The 18,403-nt window shown below is 43.0% G+C and overlaps 1 protein-coding gene across 2 annotated transcripts in view; it reads right to left on the bottom strand.

Annotated features, from left to right (window-relative positions):
* Positions 1-18,403, bottom strand: part of FBXO42 (F-box protein 42) — a 100,618-nt gene that overhangs the window by 16,478 nt on the left and 65,737 nt on the right. Inside the window, exon 4 of one of the 2 annotated variants that reach the window (XM_045898610.3) lies at positions 15,616-15,750. In XM_045898610.3, the coding sequence (XP_045754566.1) occupies positions 15,616-15,750 (135 nt within the window). Of the gene's footprint in view, positions 1-7,019; positions 7,388-15,615; positions 15,751-18,403 lie in introns of those variants that run through there. The other variant, XM_064589868.1, reaches the window with a different exon arrangement.

Genomic DNA, 18,403 nt, shown 5'->3' with positions numbered 1-18,403 from the left:
CCGGATGCAGAACACTAAATTCTTCTGCACAGGCATGGCCTTCTTTAGGACCTCTGCCAGCACATCCCTCCCATGCTGAGCTAAAGAGCCTCCTGGAAGAGGAGGGGTACACAGGGAGGGACATCCTGTATCTATTTCAGTCCCAGAACTTAGCACACTGTGTTGAAATTATCCATTTAGAGTCTCCCAGTAAGATTTTACTATCCTAAAGAGCAAGAAGTATTTCTTATGAAAGTGCTGAACTAAACCCAACCCTGGAAACCAAATGGTTAAAGATCCCTCCTGAGTTGGGATAAGAAGTGGCTCCAGTTAATCACAGCCTACCCTGGAGGCATCAGCCAGTCACTCAGCAGGGGTAAGGCCCAACACTTTTTGGGGTGTCTCCCTTACACTGCCATTTTTTTTTTTCTTTTCCTATTTCATTCTTCAGTTGCAAAATGGCCAGAAAGTTACTGACTGATATCAAAACAATTCACTGATATTAGACAAAGCCTGTCTGGATCTCGGGCTTTAGGGCATAGATTTTCATTATTATAATTATACCCACATCAAAACATCACTCCTTGGGTCACTTACAGAACATCCAAAACAAGAGGAACTTTTATAATAGGCATGAGAAACGTTTAGATCCTGTATGCTTGCCACAGGCATTAACAAAAAGAAATTCCCTATTGGCATTGTTTTCACTTCTAAATAAACCCAGGAGAAAGGCCACTTGATGAATAGGATAGCACTTATCAGCTAAAAATTAACAACATGAAACCAATAATAGTTCCTTGTTACCATTTCAAGTAGTCCTTTCGATTCAATTTCTCCTGGAAGAGAAGAGGTCCACAGTCTGCTTAATCTGATAACTTGTTAATTGCAGTTCTAATGGGGGTTGGAGAGTGGGTACCCTTTGAAGTGGCTCTGTTTAGAAGTAAAAACAATGTTGCTAGTCATAAATTTCTGGCCTAGTGTCAAAACAGGAAAATCCTAGTCAGGCGGGAGAGCCAAACTGAAATATGGTATAATCTTATTTATTCTCTCTCCTGGAAGACTAGGGTTTACCCAGATTTGTGCTATGCAAATTTTCCCACTCTTCTCTCCAGCAGGAGAGAATGTGTACCCACCTTAGAAAAGCATGTATTCTGGAAAAATCCCAGGTTCTGAACTTTATACATAAACAGGAAGGATTCCTTCCTTTCCTAGGGGAACCCACTGGCTCTGCTCTCATGCACATCTCCCGAGACCACCACAGATCCAGGTTGTTTCCAGGACTGCAAATGGCTAGAGGAGACAAGGAGAAATCACCAACTCATAAAGAAGATTAACCAGTAACGGGTCCAGGGATCAGGAAGTTGCTAATGTAACGAAGAACTTAAAGTAGTAGCTTAAGTCATATCCTATGCCTTCTTCACAGAGATTATTAACACCTGGAAGTGGTATCTGGGCACCTGAGTGCCTTCCTTCTATGAAAACAGAAAAATGTTTAAAATACTTCACAGTCATTTTAATCAAAAGCAAATCATCTTAATAAAAACACATAACTGGCCTTAAAAATAAATTGTAACAAATTGTGAAAAGAATCCAAATTCATTAGTGTGCTACTTCTTTCTTCATAAATCAGATTTCCTTTAAAAATCCATGCGTCCATACAGAAGTCCTGACTCGACACAGTTTGTAACTTATTTTTTTTTTTAAGATTTTATTTACTTATTTGAGAGAGAGAGAGAAGAGCAGGGGGAGGAGCAGAGGGAGAGCGACAAGCGGATTCCGTGTTGAGCAGAGTCTGACACGGGGCTCGACCCCACGACCTGAGATCATGACCTGAGCTGAAATCAAGAGTTAGATGCACAGGCGTGGCCTTCTTTGGGACTTGTGTGTGACTGAGCCACACAGGCGCCCCTATAACTTATTTTAAACATGCTGTCTGCTGTCTGCAACCACCAGTCATTCTCTCCTTAGTGCTTTATGTTCTCTGTATGCACTGACTGGTTTACTGTCTGTCCCCGACAGGCCCTGCATCTTGTTCACACCTCTACCTGCTGTAGAGCTGGGACAGCACCGGCCATACATGCTCAATAAATAAAGGCATGAAAAGGAATACAGACGGATGAATGCAATCGCTTTTCAAGCTCTGGGAACTTGAGGATAACTTCTGACTACTCCCCACTCCATAACTAGTACTTCAGTATATGTAAAGGTGTCAACTTCATCAGATTCTATATCCCTTCTCCAGCTGAATACCGTATGGGATAAAATCTGAATAGAAACTAGGAAAGGTAGGTATTACCATCTCTACTCTAAAGGTAAGGCAAGGGGCGTCTGGGTGGTTCAGTCGTTAAGCGTCTGCCTTCGGCTCAGGTCATGATCCCAGGGTCCTGGGATCGAGCCCCGCATCGGGCTCCCTGCTCAGCGGGAAGCCTGCTTCTCCCTCTCCCACTCCCCCTGCTTATGTTCCCTCTCTCGCTGTGTCTCTCTCTGCCAAATAAATAAAATCTTTAAAAAAAAAAAAAAGGTAAGGCAAATGAGATGTTAAATAACCCATTTAAGGTTGCCAGTTACTGAGCAACAGAGATCTGATGCAAACCTGTCTGCCTGGCACAAAAACCAAGCTCTTAATGGTGTTACCAACCAGCCTCCCTCCCTCTTCCAACACATTCTTCCCATCACTTTCGGTGAGGAGGCCCTCATTATGAGCAGTATCTTTAATTATTAGACAAGCAGTCGTTCCTCCCCAACCCTCTATAATACTTAGTTACATCATCAGATCTTCCTACTTAGAGCAGGACTAAGCGAACATAGGACTCTCTGGGATACTCACCATATCTAGAATATTCCTTTTCTTTTTTTAAAGATTTTTATTATTATTATTTTTAAGTAATTTCCACAGCCAGTGTGGGCTCGAACTGACAATCCCGAGATCAAGAGTCACATGCCCTACCGACTGAGCCAGCCAGGCGCCGCCCCTAGAATATTTCTTAAAGTTGGTAAGTGGGTCTTAAGTAAGTAAGAAATGAATGATATGTCCACAAACTTATATGAGAATGTTAACTGTAACTATATTCAAAATAGAAATAACCCAAGTATCCATCAACAGGAGGATGGGTTAAAAAAAAAAACTAGTATATTCACGTTATGGAACACTCAGAGCAATGAAAAGGAAAAACCACTGGTAAATGCAACCACACAGATGAATCTCACACAAACCAAGATGAATCTCAAATCACTTAGAAGTCAAAAGGTGGTTACCTCTGTGGGGAGTGGTATTGATAGGAAAAGGCATGAGGGAACTTTCTGAAGTGATAGAAGTATTTTGTATCTTGACCTGGGTGATAATCACATGGCTGTATACACTTTTTTTTTAATGAGTTTTATTTATTTATTCAATTTTTATTTATTTATTTATTTTTATTTTTTTTTTTAAGATTTTATTTATTTATTTGACAGAGAGAGACACAGCGAGAGAGGGAACACAAGCAGGGGGAGTGGGAGAGGGAGAAGCAGGCTTCCCGCGGAGCAGGGAGCCCGATGCGGGGCTCGATCCCAGGACTCTGAGATCACGACCTGGGCTGAAATCAAGAGTTGGACCTTCAACCGACTGAGGCACCCCACCCAGGCATCCCTGTATACATGCTTTTACAAGTCGGAGCTGTGTACTTAAGATTTGTTCATTTTACTATACATAAATTACGTCTTGAAAAAGTATCGTTAAGAAAAAAAGAACAGCTAATGTCTGAGCTGATAGGGTGAACTATCCACCATGTTTATGCCACTGTCACAAGGCATCACCCACCGCTTTAACCAATAAACAGAAAGACCACTGATCCACTGCCAGAAAATTCATTATGTGAGGTCTTCAAGAACATACTCCTCAAATAAAATGCAATCATGCTATAACTCACACATGTAAATCAAACAAACAGCAAGAAACATTTTAAGATTGGGCAATGGATGGGGCGCCTGGGTGGCTCAGTCGTTAAGCGTCTGCCTTCGGCTCAGGTCATGATCCCAGGGTCCTGGGATCAAGCCCCACATCGGGCTCCCTGCTCTGCGGGAAGCCTGCTTCTCCCTCTCCCACTCCCCCTGCTTGTGTTCCCTCTCTCACTGTGTCTCTCTCTGTCAAATAAATAAATAAAATTAAAAAAAAAAAAAAAGATTGGGCAATGGATTTCAGAAACCTTACTAAAATGGGAAAGAAGGCAAAAAAGGAACACAGCATAAAAGCCAACAAATCAAATATAAAATCCATAGCCCATAACCACTTCTAGAGAGAATTATGGAACAAAGGAAATTATCCGGGGCACTGCTTGTGTGAAAAGTAGGATTCATTAAAGCAACAGTTCAGGAGTTCATTTCCCAAAGAGATGGGAGGTAGTTTCTAAGCTTTGAAAGGATAAGGTAGTATCCAAGGATTTGCTGATATTTCAAGTTAATAAATGACCCATCACAACCCTTGCCCACCAAGAAAGACCACCCAAGAGATCCTTTACAAATCTTCTCAAAGTTACAAGAGCTAGAAAGCTTGAGAAACTGGACCAATCCTGACTGTATAGAGAATAAACAACCAAATAATATGCACTGGGCAGGAGCTGGTACAAGGCATTGCTGAGTGTCCTAAAAACCAATAGTGTCATCCATACGGCAGGAGTCAGGAACGACTCTAGGATAGTATCTTCTGTGTTCCCCCCACATAAGATTAGCCTTCTGCAATTTCATTCAGGACACAAAGTAAAATCAATAAATCTATATAGCAACTGAGATACATAGGGATAAAGCATCATGCAAAATGAAGTTTACTGTGCTCATAACACATCAAGTGCTGTTGGGGGGAGGGGAGGTTATGTGGATACCTGAGAAAAACAGGAACACTAGATGGTCTGAGAGTTTTACTGCACAGGAAACCCAAGCGCAACCAAAAACTGCTTGTCAAGATGGTAGGCAGACAGGATAACAGTACGCAGATATGAAAGCCCAGAATTCTCTCCCTCTCTCTTTGTTAAGATTTTGTTTATTTATTTGACAGGGGGTAGTGGGGGGGCAGGCAGGCAGAGGGAGAGGGACCAGCAGCAGACTCCCCGCTGAGCAGGGAGCCCAATGCAGGACTTGATCCCAGGCCCCTGGGATCATGACCGGAGCCAAAAGCAGACGCTTCACCAACTGAGACACCCAGGCACCCCTAATGACCTGTTTTCAGAACAGAGAACAGAAGCTTGGAGTGTATTTGAAAGGCATATGTGTCCTCTTGTTACATGGTCCGATATTTACCAGTTGATAAGCATCCACCTCTCTCTCATCTCCACAGAACTGGCATTCTCAGAACACATCTGCATATAATGGTAATTTAAAAAAATGTATAAAGTGTTTAGATGCAAAACAATACTAAAAAGCAGAATCTAATGCCTGTGAGTAAGTACACTAATACATTATTTTTAAAATTCCACATTCAGCTATTTCAATGTTAACACTGACACCTGGGACCTACACCGAGGAAAGGACTGTGTGATCTTTTCTAGAACAGACTCTCCTGGTTAGCTGTTTTGGTTATACCTGGTGCCAGGTATCAGTCCCACACTCCCTTACTTGTTTTGACATTTCCTGGACACGTTACCACAGGCTCAGGAAAAGGCAGTAGAGAACCTAAGACTAAACTTTTCTACCAGACACAGGACAGCAAAACATCAATGGATCCAAGAGCCCTATGTGCATCATTTTTAAGGTTTCATTTACATAGTAAGAGAAACAATGACACTCTGGGCAGTTATTTCTGGACAGTTCCAGAACTTTCCAGCTTCTAAGGCTATCCTGGCCTTCCCACAGACATCTGATACGACCGATATGACCAATACTCTTTCTTTTTGCTATCCAACTCCAAAAGTAAACTAGTTTTTCTGCTGGATTACTTACTGATTTTGGAAGATGTTATTATCCATTTAGGGAACAGTCCTAATGAAACAAAATTATTTCCAGTAGAGCTTTTGGCTCTGGGTAGTTGGAAAGATCTGGATGTGCTAGGTCATAATAAAAAAGATGTTGTCTTCAGCATTCTGCTCCCCACCAAAAAGTTTTAAAAAGTCATGTTGATATTTAAAAATTTCCTAAGCTTTGAAAATTTTTCTTCAAATGACACACCCTCTGCTCATTATCCTTTCCTGACTCTGATGATAGACATAACAGCCAGATAGCTTAGTTATTCCCCCCAAATTCCATGGAAGATCAAGGACCAAGGACAACTACAAATAAAGGGAATCACAGGAAAAGAAAAATAAACTAGGAAAAAAAAAAATTTTTTTTTTTAAGTAGGCTCCATGCCTGGCATGGAGCCCAACATAGGGCTTGAACTCACGACCCTGAGATCAAGACCTGAGCTGAGATCAAGAGTTGGACGCTTAACCAACTGAGCCACCCAGTGCCCTGAAAAAAGTTTTTTTTTTTTTAAAGATTTTATTTATTAATTTGACAGAGAGAGAGATAGCGAGAGCAGGAACACAAGCAGGGGGAGTGGGAGAGGGAGAAGCAGGCTTCCCGCAGAGCAGGGAGCCCGTGTGGGACTCGATCCCAGGACCCTGGGATCATGACCTGAGCCGAAGGCAGACGCTTAACGACTGAGCCACCCAGGCGCCCTGAAAAAATAATTTTTAAGGAAGGGCAAAAAAAAAGAAAAAAGAAAAATTTTACAGTAGAGCAATCTAAGATATACCATCTCAGCCAGGTGATCAAGGTTATCAAAAGCAATAAACCATGTTCATAATATGTTCTCTTGATAGCATGTGATGAGAAGGATGCTCTACTGCTGTGGCGGTTCCTCCTCAAACCCCGTAACTCAGGGTGCCTGGGTGGCTCAGTCGGTTAAGTGTCTGCCTTCGGCTTGGGTCATGATCTCAGGGTCCTGGGATTGAGCCCCGCATTGGGCTCCGTGCTCTGCGGGAAGCCTGCTTCTCCCTCTACCTCTCCCCCTGCTCTCTCTCTCTCTCTGTGTCTCAAATGAATAAATAAAATCTTTAAAAGAAAAAAAAAGAAAAAAGAAAACTACTCACAGCATGACAGAGTAGAAAGAACACAGACTTGAGAGGCAAAATCTTGGGTTTCAATCACTGCTCCATCATTTATTGGCTGTGTGATCTTAGGTAAATTACTAGGTGATTTTCTGAGCTTCAGTTTCCTCATCTGTAAAATGGGGATAATAGTAGTGCCAACCTAACTGGGTTGGTTTGAAGGTTAGATAGTATGTTTAAATAATCTGAGACCACCAACATTCCACCCCCAAAACCCTCTCAAGGGTGTCCATACACATTTCCTCAGACAGCAGGCCACTCCTGACTAACCAGGGTGTAAAAGGTAGCTCTTTCTACAAAGAAGCAGTTTAAGAGAGCACAGAGCATTGGGGCGCCTGGGTGGCTCAGTCGTTAAGCGTCTGCCTTCAGCTCAGGTCATGATCCCAGGGTACTGGGATCGAGCCCCGCATCGGGCTCCCTGCTCCGCGGGAAGCCTGCTTCTCCCTCTCCCACTCCCCCTGCTTGTGTTCCCTCCCTTGCTGTGTGTTTCTCTCTGTCAAATAAAAAAATAAAATCTTTCAAAAAAAAGCGCACATGAATACATGCTCATTTTAAAATAATGCAAATAATGCAGGGCACCTGGGTGGCTCAGTCGGTTAAGCGTCTGCCCTCAGCTCGGGTCATGATCCCAGGGTACTGGGATCGAGCCCCGCATCGGGCTCCCCGCTCAGCGGGAAGCCTGCTTCTCCCTCTCCCACTCCCCCTGCTTGTGTTCCCTCTCTCGCTGTGTCTCTCTCTGTCAAATAAATAAATAAAATCTTAAAAAAAAAAAAAGAGAGAGAGAGCACAGAGCAGCCATCCTTCCTTAACAACAGTTAGGGAGTGCAGCTCTGCATATTACACATTCACCTAACAGACTGTGATAACAAAGTGAGGTCACAGATTGCACATGAGAAAGCCAAAAGATTTCGTAGGGATCCAGGATTTCCAAATTTAGCTAGGTTTAGAATCAACTAGGACATTTTCTGTTTTTTTAAAAAGATCCACCACTCTATCCCCAACCCCTTGAGATAAGGTGAGTCTGGTATGAGGTTGAGGAATCTATTATTTTTAGTATTTTTAGATGACTTGGATAAAAGTGATCTGCTATGGGATTTTTAGAAACAGTGATCCTGTCTCTTCTTCTTTCACAGAGAAGGAAATGGAGGCCCAAAGAATGCAAAAGTGATTAAGGATTTCAAGTTCAGAGGCAAGCGGTTCAGGAGTGGCAAAGCCAAGACCAGAACACATGGCTCGTGGCTCGGTTGTGTATCTCTGTCTTCAGTGTTTTCTAAAACGAAGGTCCCGAACCATAAACTGTCAATTGGAATTTCATGTGTGACTGACAGGGAAGAAAATGAAAAGCAAAAGGATTTATTGGGCAAGAAGATTCTATGGGGAGAATGTAGTGGGAAAATCTACTGTGCTCGGGATTAGTTAACAGAGATGACAGACTGGTCTTTAAATCTTCCCGTAACAGTTACCGACTCTCCTACCTGTGGAAAATTCGAACACTGAAATTTGTTCCCCTTTTGTAAATGGGTATGGGCTAATGTTTAAGAAGTTTTGAAAAATCAGGACACTCCCAATTTTAAGTGTAAAAATGTATGCTTGAGGGGCGCCTGGGTGGCTCAGTCGTTAAGCGTCTGCCTTCGACTCAGGTCATGATCCCAGGGTCCTGGGATCGAGCCCCTCATCGGGCTCCCTGCTCGGCGGGAGGTCTGCTTCTCCCTCTCCCACTCCCCTTGCTTGTGTTCCCTCTCTTGCTGTGTCTCTCTCTGTCAAATAAATAAATAAAATCTTTAAAAATAAAAAATAAAAATAAATAAAAATGTATACTTGAAAACCTCAAATGTGATTTGAAGTAACCAAAAAAGGCTGTGACTGATGATATTATGTATTAAACAGATGCCAAAATTAGCCTCAGTCTGACGAACGGGTATTTTAGAAACAGCAGTTTAAACATTAGTCTTCTGAAGAACCTATCCCAAGAACTGTGCAGTGGCTTTGGGAACCAAACACAGGCTGATTAAGAATTAAGGTGTTCCCTTAGTACAACACCAGAAGGTGGAACATTCAACTTCCTAGAACCGTCTGGCAAAGACTACAACATAGACAACTGTACATTCATCATCACCCGCCAGGATTTCCAAAGGCTTCTGTTCTGTCCCACCCTCAGTTATTTTATCTGAGTGATAAAGCAATCAGTAAGAACTTCCACCAGTTCCCACATCTATCCATCCGCCAGCATCTGCAATCACACAACCCTTCCTGTTCCTCTGGATAAGTGGTCAATGCTCCCATCCACAGCTAAGCCCTCTGCCTTTCTCACCACTGGAGGACACAGCTCTAACAATCCTTCCCCTCCATCCACACCCATTCCTCTCTCTAGATCATTCCCATCAGCATGAATATGCTATACAATCTGTCATCTTAAAAATAAACCTCTCAATTCTACATTCCCCTCCACTTAGCATCTCATTTCTCTGCTCTCTTTTACAGCAAAACTTCAAAAACTGTAATGCAGTTTATACTTCCTGTCTTCAATTCCTCTCTTCCCACTGTCTTGAAACCTTTCCAAATACGCTTTCATCCTTATCGCTCATCAAAAATACTCTTTACTAATTTTAAGGACAATCCTAAGTCCTCAAATGACTGGACCTCTTCACTGTGTAGGACCAGGCTGATTATCTCCACTCTCCTGGAAACACTTTCCAGTATGGTGACTTCTAAGATGCCACGTTCTCTTGGTTTTCCCCCCACCTCCTTGAGTGTTCCTTTTCTAGTTTTTTTGCTGTTTCCCCCTCTCCTCCCTGATCTCCAAATATTGCTATGTCCCAGACTTACCCTCCTCCTCTACTATCTTTACTCACTCCCCTGGCAATCTCACCCTGCCTCGTGGTTTTAAATCCATTCATATGCTAATAACTTCCATTTGACTATCTAGACAAATGTCTCTAGCCTACATGTCTCCCAGAACTCCAGACACATCTCCACCTGGATGTCCAAATGGGTGTTTCAACGTAGTATGTTTCAAACTGAATTTCTCATGTCTCCTGCCCTTTGCCAACCTTGACCACCCACACTCTTACCCACCTTAGTTAATGGCAATGCCATTCCTTCAAATGCCCAGGCTAAAAATCCCTAGGGCCATCCTTGACTCCTCTCTATCTTCCATACTCCACATCCAAACCATGGGCAAATCCTGTTCCCTCTGTCCAATCCATCAAGTTCTTAACTTCCTGACAACACCCTAGTCCATGTTCTCGCTTAAATTATTGCTACCACTTCTTAGCTGGCCTCCTCACTGCCACACTTGTCCTCTTACACAGTCTTCTCAGAACCCCAAATGACCAGTCACTTCACTCAAAAAAAATGTGAAAAAGCCCCTACAACAGCCAGGATGTCCTACATGTATGACACATTTCCCTCCATTATTTGCCCAACACCCTCTGCTAGTATACTCTCCTTTCTTCACCCAGTGCTAGTCACACTGATTTGTCATTATCCCTGGACTGTCCCAAGCACACTCCTACCTCTGGACCTTTGCACTGGATATTCCCCCTGTTTGTAATGTTGTTTCCTTAGATATTCATTTGGTTCACTTCTTTTACCCAATCAAGTCTTTGATCTAATGCTGCCTCCTCCGTGAGGTCTACCCTAGTCACCCCAGCTGTAGTCCCCCTATCCCTGACCCCCTTAACCATGCTATCATTTCACTTCAGTAGCTTTATCATCTTCTAACATATTATATTATATTGTCATTTATTTATTATTTTTTAAAAAGATTTTATTTATTTGAGATAGATTGTGCGCAAGGGTAAGCGGGGGAGGGGCAGTGGGAGAGGGACAAGCAGCCTCCCCGCTGAGCACAGAGCCCAACATGGGGCTCAATCCCAGGTCCCCAAGATCATGACCCAAACCAAAGTCAGACACTCAATCGACTGAGCCACCCAGGTGCCCAACATTATTTGTCATTTTAAATATGTCTTCCCTCATTTGGATTTGATCTCCATTACGAGTGGGATTTTTGTCTGTTTTATTCATTCATGTATCCCTAGCATCTGAAACAATACCAGACACAGAGTAGGAAATCCATAAATATTTGCTGTCAGAACAACTGAAGGATGAGAGTAGAATTAACCAAACAAAAGGAAGGGTTATGGCGTCATTTAAGGGAAGGCAGGCACTCTATTTTAAATGTCAAACTCTCACAACAACTAATTATGGGATACCACCCCTTAAATGTATAAAAAAATCAAAACTTAAACTTCTTCCAAATATTTATTCTCCATTTTAGCAAATAGGCCCACTATCTACCTAGCTGCCAAACCTGAAACCTAAGTCAGCCTTGACTAACCCTCTCACCCTCGCAGAGCCAATCCACCAAGAAGTCCTGTTGATTTTATTATAAAATTTCAGCTCAAATTCATATGCTTCCCTTTCTCTCTACCACTAGGACTCTAGTCCAAGTCATCACCTCTTCTCACCCATACCACTGTGATGGCCTCCTAGCCGGTCTCTGTTTTGTTCTTGTGACTTCTTCAATCCATTTCCTAAATGGCAGCAAAAGTGTTCTTTAAAATGTAAATTGGATAATATTCCTCTGCTTAAAATTTCAAAATCTCCCAGACCTTGGGGTGGGAATGAATTGCCTCCTGTCTAATCTCAACTCCATCTCCACCACTCTCCTCCTTGCTCATCACGCTACATCCACAAAGGTCTGCTTTCAGGTCCTCCAATATGTCCTATTCTTTGCTGTCCCAGGGTCTTTGCACATGCTGGTTTCACTCTCTCTTCATCCTTCAAATCTCAGCAAAGAATGTTGCCTCCTGTTTAAAGTAGCTCTTCCCCTCTTATTCTATCTCATTCCTTGTTTTCTTCATACTTTGTTTTTGTTTCTCCCCCAATACAATATAAGCTTCATGAGAGGAGGGGCTACAATATTAGCTGTAAAGGGAGGAGGAGGTACCTCACTGGAAATGCCTGAGAAGCAGCAGCTGTAGGTAGGTGTAGCTGTAGTAAGTCTCACTCAGCTGTTTTTTGTGTGTGTGTGTTTTTTAAGATTTTATTTATTTGAGAGAGAGAGAGAGATAGCGAAAGCGGGGAGGAGAGGGAAAAGCAGGCTCCCCGCTGACCCGGAGCCTGACACGGGGTTCGATCCGAGGACCCTGGGATCATGACCTGAGCCAAAGGCAGACGCCCAACCGACTGAGCCACCCAGGCGCCCCTGTTTGTTTGTTTGTTTGTTTGTTAAGTAGGCTCCACACCCATTGTGGGGCTAGAACTCACAACCCTGAGATCAAGAGTCACATGTTCTACTGACTGAGCTAGCCAGGCCTCCCAAGGTCTCACTCAGCCATGAGAGCTGTCATTCTAACACTGGTCACTACCATGCTCCCTCCAGATGGAGCACTTACATCATTTCAAAACGAACTAACAAGGTTTCAGGGGCAAGTCACATTAATTCCAATGGCTATGGACTGAATTGTGTCCTATCAAAATTCGTAATGTTGAAGCCCTAACACCAATGTGATGGCCTTTGGAGATGGAACCTTTGGGAGAGAATCAGATTTAATGAAGTTATAAGGTTGAGGCCTTTATAATGGGACTAGTGCTCTTATAAAAAGAGGATGAGACACCAGAACTCTACCTCTGCCAGGTGAGGACAGAGCAAGAAGGCAGCTGCCTGAAAGCCAGTAAGACAGCCCTCACCAGCACTGTGACTTTGGACTCCCAGCCTCCAGAACCATGAGAAATAAAGTGTTGTTTAAGCCCCTAGTCTATGTTACTTTGCTATGGCAGCCTGAGTGGGTTAGGACACCACCCAAAATGAGAAGGCTCCAGTCTCACCTGCACTATCAGCAAATAAACAAGGAAAAAGACACCTGATGCAGCAGCACTCTCCAGAAAGACTCTCCACTCCAAATGAAACTGCCCCCTCCTGCTTGTCTGATGCTCTTCTTCGTACACTACACTTTCCCGAAGACTGAACCCTGTTTAGGCTATTGCTTTGAATACTTACTGCTGACAAATGCTCACATGTGAGAAGACTTCACAGCTGACACCAAAGGGTGGCAGGCACCCTCCGGAGGCTTCAGCCACCTTCCAACCTACCCACCTCCAAGCACTAAAATGGGTGCGTCAGGCACACCAAGGCACATCAACAACTGTGTTTTGTTCAGAAAGACTCACTGATGTTTGTTACGAAGTAATTTTGGTTGGGACTCATGACAGCAGACAGAAATATTTCCTCAGGCAATCTTCCCATGGGATTTCTGCCTGAAGGAGAATCTCATAGTTTTTTGGTTTTTTTTTTAAGATTTTACTTATTTTTTGACAGAGAGAGACACAGCGAGAGAGGGAACACAAGCAGGGGGAGAGGGAGAAGCAGGCTCCCGGCCGAGAGGGAGCCTGATGCGGGACTCAATCCCAGGACCCTGGGACCATAACCTGAGCCGAAGGCAGACGCTTAACAACTGAGCCACCCAGGCGCCCCTGATAGCATTCTTTATTAAAAACTAGTGCTTGTTTGTTTGTTTAAAAAGTAGACATTTCAAATAGCTGTTTTTCCCCCTTTAAAGCTAGGCTTTAATTGTAGATTAGAGTGAAGTGGCCAGCAGATTCTTCGAGACACTTTGTTAGAAAATTAAGCCTTGAGGAGTTTCTATGTTTTATAAAAGGAAATAGTCTAACTTTGCATTTTTATTTTTTATTTTATTTTTTTGAAAGATTTTTATTTGAGAGAGAGAGCGTGCGCATGCGGGTGCACAAGAGTGGGGGAGAGGGAATGGGAGAGACAGAATCTCAAGCAGATTCCCCACCGAGCACGGAGCCTGATATGGGGCTCAATCCCATGACTGTGAGATCATGACCTCAGACAAAACCAAGAGCTGGATACTTAACCAACAGAGCCACCCAGAGCCCCTGACATTGTATTTTTAAAGTCAGTTATTTCTCTGATACTTCAAAACACAGTCTTAGTGGTTAAAAAAAAAGAAGTCCCATGTCTACCTTACAGGGAGAAATAAGGGAAAATAAGCACAGTAGTTAGCAATGGGTTATGAAGGTCCCACCGTCCAGAGCTTCACTTCTAGAAGAAAGAGCAGTGCTTAGTTCAAATTATCAAAGGCATAAAGCTTGGTTACAAAATAGAGAAAGAGTATTAGTATTTTGTGATTGGAATAATCAAAGCTGCTCTGAAATGGGACCTGGACACCAAGTACAGTGGCAACAGGATGCTTAAGCTGAAGAGATAGTCTACATTTCCAAATATTAATCAGTACTGCACAAAGTGCAACAGGGGACAAAGGGATAGAAAAGGAAACTCTCCAAAGTACACAATTCTGAGGGCCCTAAAATAGTACCAACTTCCAAAATTTTTAAAAGATTAACACTTGGTCATCTTTTTAACGATTTTAATAAAGAATTTCATCTATGCAAACCCCAACCCCACCTGTGAGTACCTGCTGTCAGTAGGCTCCTGCCTCCTATGTTTGCCTACTGCAGGGGAAGGAATAGGAGCTTACAGCTTTGGGGGAGCAAAATACAGCTTCATCTCACAAAACGGTTTTAAGTCCCTGGCCTAGATATTCATAGCAATCATTACACAAAAAAAGGGAAGCATAAACTAGCCTTCCCAACCCACTGGAAAATAGAATCATCTAGTCCTACTCCAGATTTGTCCCAGAGAGATGCAGTCACCTGTTCACAGATATATGGAGAACTGGCTATTATGCCAGGAAATGAAACTCAGGGCCCTTTCTACTATACCAAGTCGCTCCCCATCTAGTAATCAAAGTAGTAAATCAAGACCTAAATAAGTAAAGCATCTACTCAAGGAAAACCTCAGTTTCCTTAGTCCTAGTGTGAATTCTTGACCTTGAAAAACCAAATGAATGTCTGGGAAAAGCTTGCCAACAAATCTAGTAGAGTACTTTATGCTCAGTAGACTCTATTTCTCCATCACACCAGCTCCTTCAATCTTATGGTTATGCCTTTTCAAATTGTCCTGCCTCAAGAGTGCCAAAACAAATCCCCCACCCGCCCCAAGAAAGGTTAGGTCAAAAAGGAGAAAACAGTTTCTTTTTGCTAGAATTGTGGCATAGTGGGACTGTGCAGGAATGCACCTATCGAGAATCTTCCCACACTCCTGAGTTAAAGAGTAACCGGTAGAGGCATGTTCCATACACTCCCCAAATATCTGAGCTGGAGACAACAAAAGATGCTCATTCAGAGATCTTAGCCCTGGGACAACAGCTCTGTCAGTCAACTATAGTTCTCACAATGCTGTGTTTCTGCTCTTACTTCAACTTCATACCAGAAAGCGTGTCACACCAGTGCAAGCACTTGAGAAAACCACACAGGTGAATTCACACAGTAGTACAGCAATTCTGGCAGGGCACCAAGAGTCAGGATAAAGTGTTTTTTTTTTTTCAAAGACCTTATACAAACACATTACTTTTGGCATTTACACAGCAGATTTGACAAAGGGCCTGGGGCCCCAGTACCAGAGACCAACACCAAAACAGCCGGATAGAATTACCATGCAAAGGGAGTTACCTGGTAAGAGGGCAAAGATCAGCATTTTATTTCTTACCTGAAGCCAAAGGTCGGATCCACTCTTTGCTATTTAGGTCAAGTCTCCAGAGGTCATTGAAGGCAGCATTGCAGCTGCTCTGGGTACAGCCTCCAAACACATACATAGACTGATTAGCATCGTAATAGCATGCACCTAGAAAGAAAACAGTAAGTGCATAGCTGATGTTTAATTTTGAAGTCCCTCTAACACCATAATTATAGCTCATATCTTTCAAAGATCAATTATTTCACACGTTTTGCAACTCTGTTGCCAGGTACCATCTTTCTATAACCAGCCCCTTGTCTTCAGATTGGTTAATATCACGTTACTCTTTAAGATTTTATTTATTCACCTGACAGAGAGAGAGAGCACAAATGGGGGTAGTGGCAGAGGGAGAGGGAGAAGCAGGCTCCCCGCTGAGCAGGGAGCCTGAGGCGGGGCTCGATCCCAGGACCCCGGGATCATGATCTGAGCCAAAGGCAGAAGCTTAACCAACTGAGCTACCCAGCTGCCCCTGGAAATGTTATTTCTGAGCACACTAAGCAAATTGACAATGTCATCATTAAATAAGACAGTATCATTCCAGCAAGAGCACACAAGAATTCAGATTAAGGGTGCTTAATGAGTAAAATTTCAGAACAGCTGCATAATTAATCTAAATCTGCATCATTATGCTCTAGGGCTAGGCGGAGTCAGTGCTAACAGATGCACTCAGTCCTCCCACTTCTCTCCTGCAGCCCTCCTCTTATCGTTTTTGCTTTCAAATGAAACCTGAAGCACATCTTTATATGAAGAAAATGACTACAAAACATTTTTAATCAATGCCATGAAGTAATGACACATAAAGATCAGTGTAGCTCGGGGAATCTCAAAGTAATACGGTTCCAAAGCAACTGAGAGAAAAGCACAGAAGTCATTAAGCCCCTAGGTGCGTCCAAAATCCACCAACACAGGTGGTTGGTGCTGAATGGAAAACCAGTTCAGTAACATTTAAAAAGCACCAAGGTCTCTCAGAAGAGCCTTTCAATCAGATGATTATACACGCCTCACTGATGGGCACCATTCCAAAGCAAAAGGGCAAGGACTGTAAGAAGGGCTGGGCTGTTCCCCCAAAACCAGGAGGACCAGAGCCAGAGTTTAGATGAGAGGCACTGCCACCTTGCTTCGCACTAAAAAGCTCATTTAGTCCCTATCCTTTGGAAAAGATGACCCCACTCCTTACAGTCTTGCATTTACCATCTTGGATCGCAGGAAGAGCACGAGCAAAACTTTCCTTTCCATTCATTTCATGCATACTGGTGGGGCAAAAAAGACCTCTCAATGTTCATGTGAAACTAGGCTGGAAGAGTAAGTGTCCCATATGAGGCAGGGGAAAGGGAAGAGAAGCTTGAAGATTCAATCCACTAGAGCATGGTTTCAGTGATTGGCCAGCTTATTTGTGGGTCTAGTGCAATTTAGCACACCTCTGTTTGTAAGAGACCTTCTGAACTCTGCCACCACTTACTCACGGTCAGAAAAAGGGAAGTGCCATTGCTATCATTACCTCTGTGATATGCACTAGCTCTGCGAATGACTCTCCTTTTTTTTTTTTTAAGATTTTATTTAGTTATTTGAGAGAGAATGAGAGAGAGAGAGCACATGAGAGGGGGGAGGGGCAGAGGGAGAAGCAGACTCCCCGCCGAGCAGGGAGCCCGATGCGGGACTCGATCTCGGGACTCCAGGATCATGACCTGAGCCGAAGGCAGTCGCTTAACCAACTGAGCCACCCAGGCGCCCTCTCCTTTTCTTTTCTTAACCCAGCCGACCTCACAGGCCCTTTAAGGAATCTCTACACCAGGAAGGCCGCATCAGAAAACTGCAGGAGTTATGAGGAACTACAAGCAGTGTGTTCTGTCACTTACACTTGGTCATCTCAGCCAGTGGAAGGCAGAGATCAAATCATCTGACCTCTGACACTGTACGATAACGGAGGTGCAGACTTTTCAAATTTAACAAACACACTACACAATGGTATATGAAGATTTAAGTGATCTTGCATTTTCCACTAATTTTCTTTGCCTTTGAAAATAACTTCTAATCTATATCAGTTTTAAAATCCATACCCCAACAAGAAAGTCTATTAAGAAGTAACCCTGCCCCACCAAGAAGTAAAATCCTATGAAACTCCACTGCTTGTATTTCAGAATGTTAAGAACTGCAAATAACAATTAAAAAAAAAAAAAAAAGAACTGCAAATAACAAAGGACAGAATTTAGCTGACATTAGACAAACAAAAAGCATAACTGCTGGAGCCACATTTCAATCTCCACTAAAGCAGCTGAGCTTCAATACCTTGGGTCTTCTCATATCTGTCTTCAAGTAGCCACTCCAACAAATGGGACTGAAATTTTGAACTGAACCAACTGGTGCCAGGCATGAAAGAACATTCTTTTCCTCTTGGTAGCCCATACTTACGGAACAGAAATAAGCAGTGTCCTATGGCTTATGAAGCCTTAATTTGTGTCCATTATAAGAATGTTTAATAAGACAAATCCATAACTAAGAGAGTCAAGGGCTCATTTATGTCTCACCATTCTTCAAAGATCAAATCTTGGCAGCTGTTTCCTTCATACAGCAAAAGAGCACAGTGCCTTTATTTTTCAAAGAGGTAGCAAACATTCTTCTTCTCTATTTGTATTGAAAACCCAGCCAACAGCTGGGCCCCATGAGGTCCTTGCCACATGTATTTTAATCCTATACTAAAATAAGGCAATCGGTATTTTCCTGCTTCTCTTTGAGCAAACAAAGGTTTCTAGAAGAGGAAGGC

The sequence above is a fragment of the Mirounga angustirostris genome, unplaced genomic scaffold (assembly GCF_029215605.1).
Source record: "Mirounga angustirostris isolate CCGP_5_RB_7025 unplaced genomic scaffold, mMirAng1.0.hap1 SCAF_4, whole genome shotgun sequence".
In the NCBI taxonomy this organism is placed as follows: Eukaryota; Metazoa; Chordata; class Mammalia; order Carnivora; family Phocidae; genus Mirounga; species Mirounga angustirostris.
This window is presented reverse-complemented; position numbering and strand designations above follow the sequence as displayed.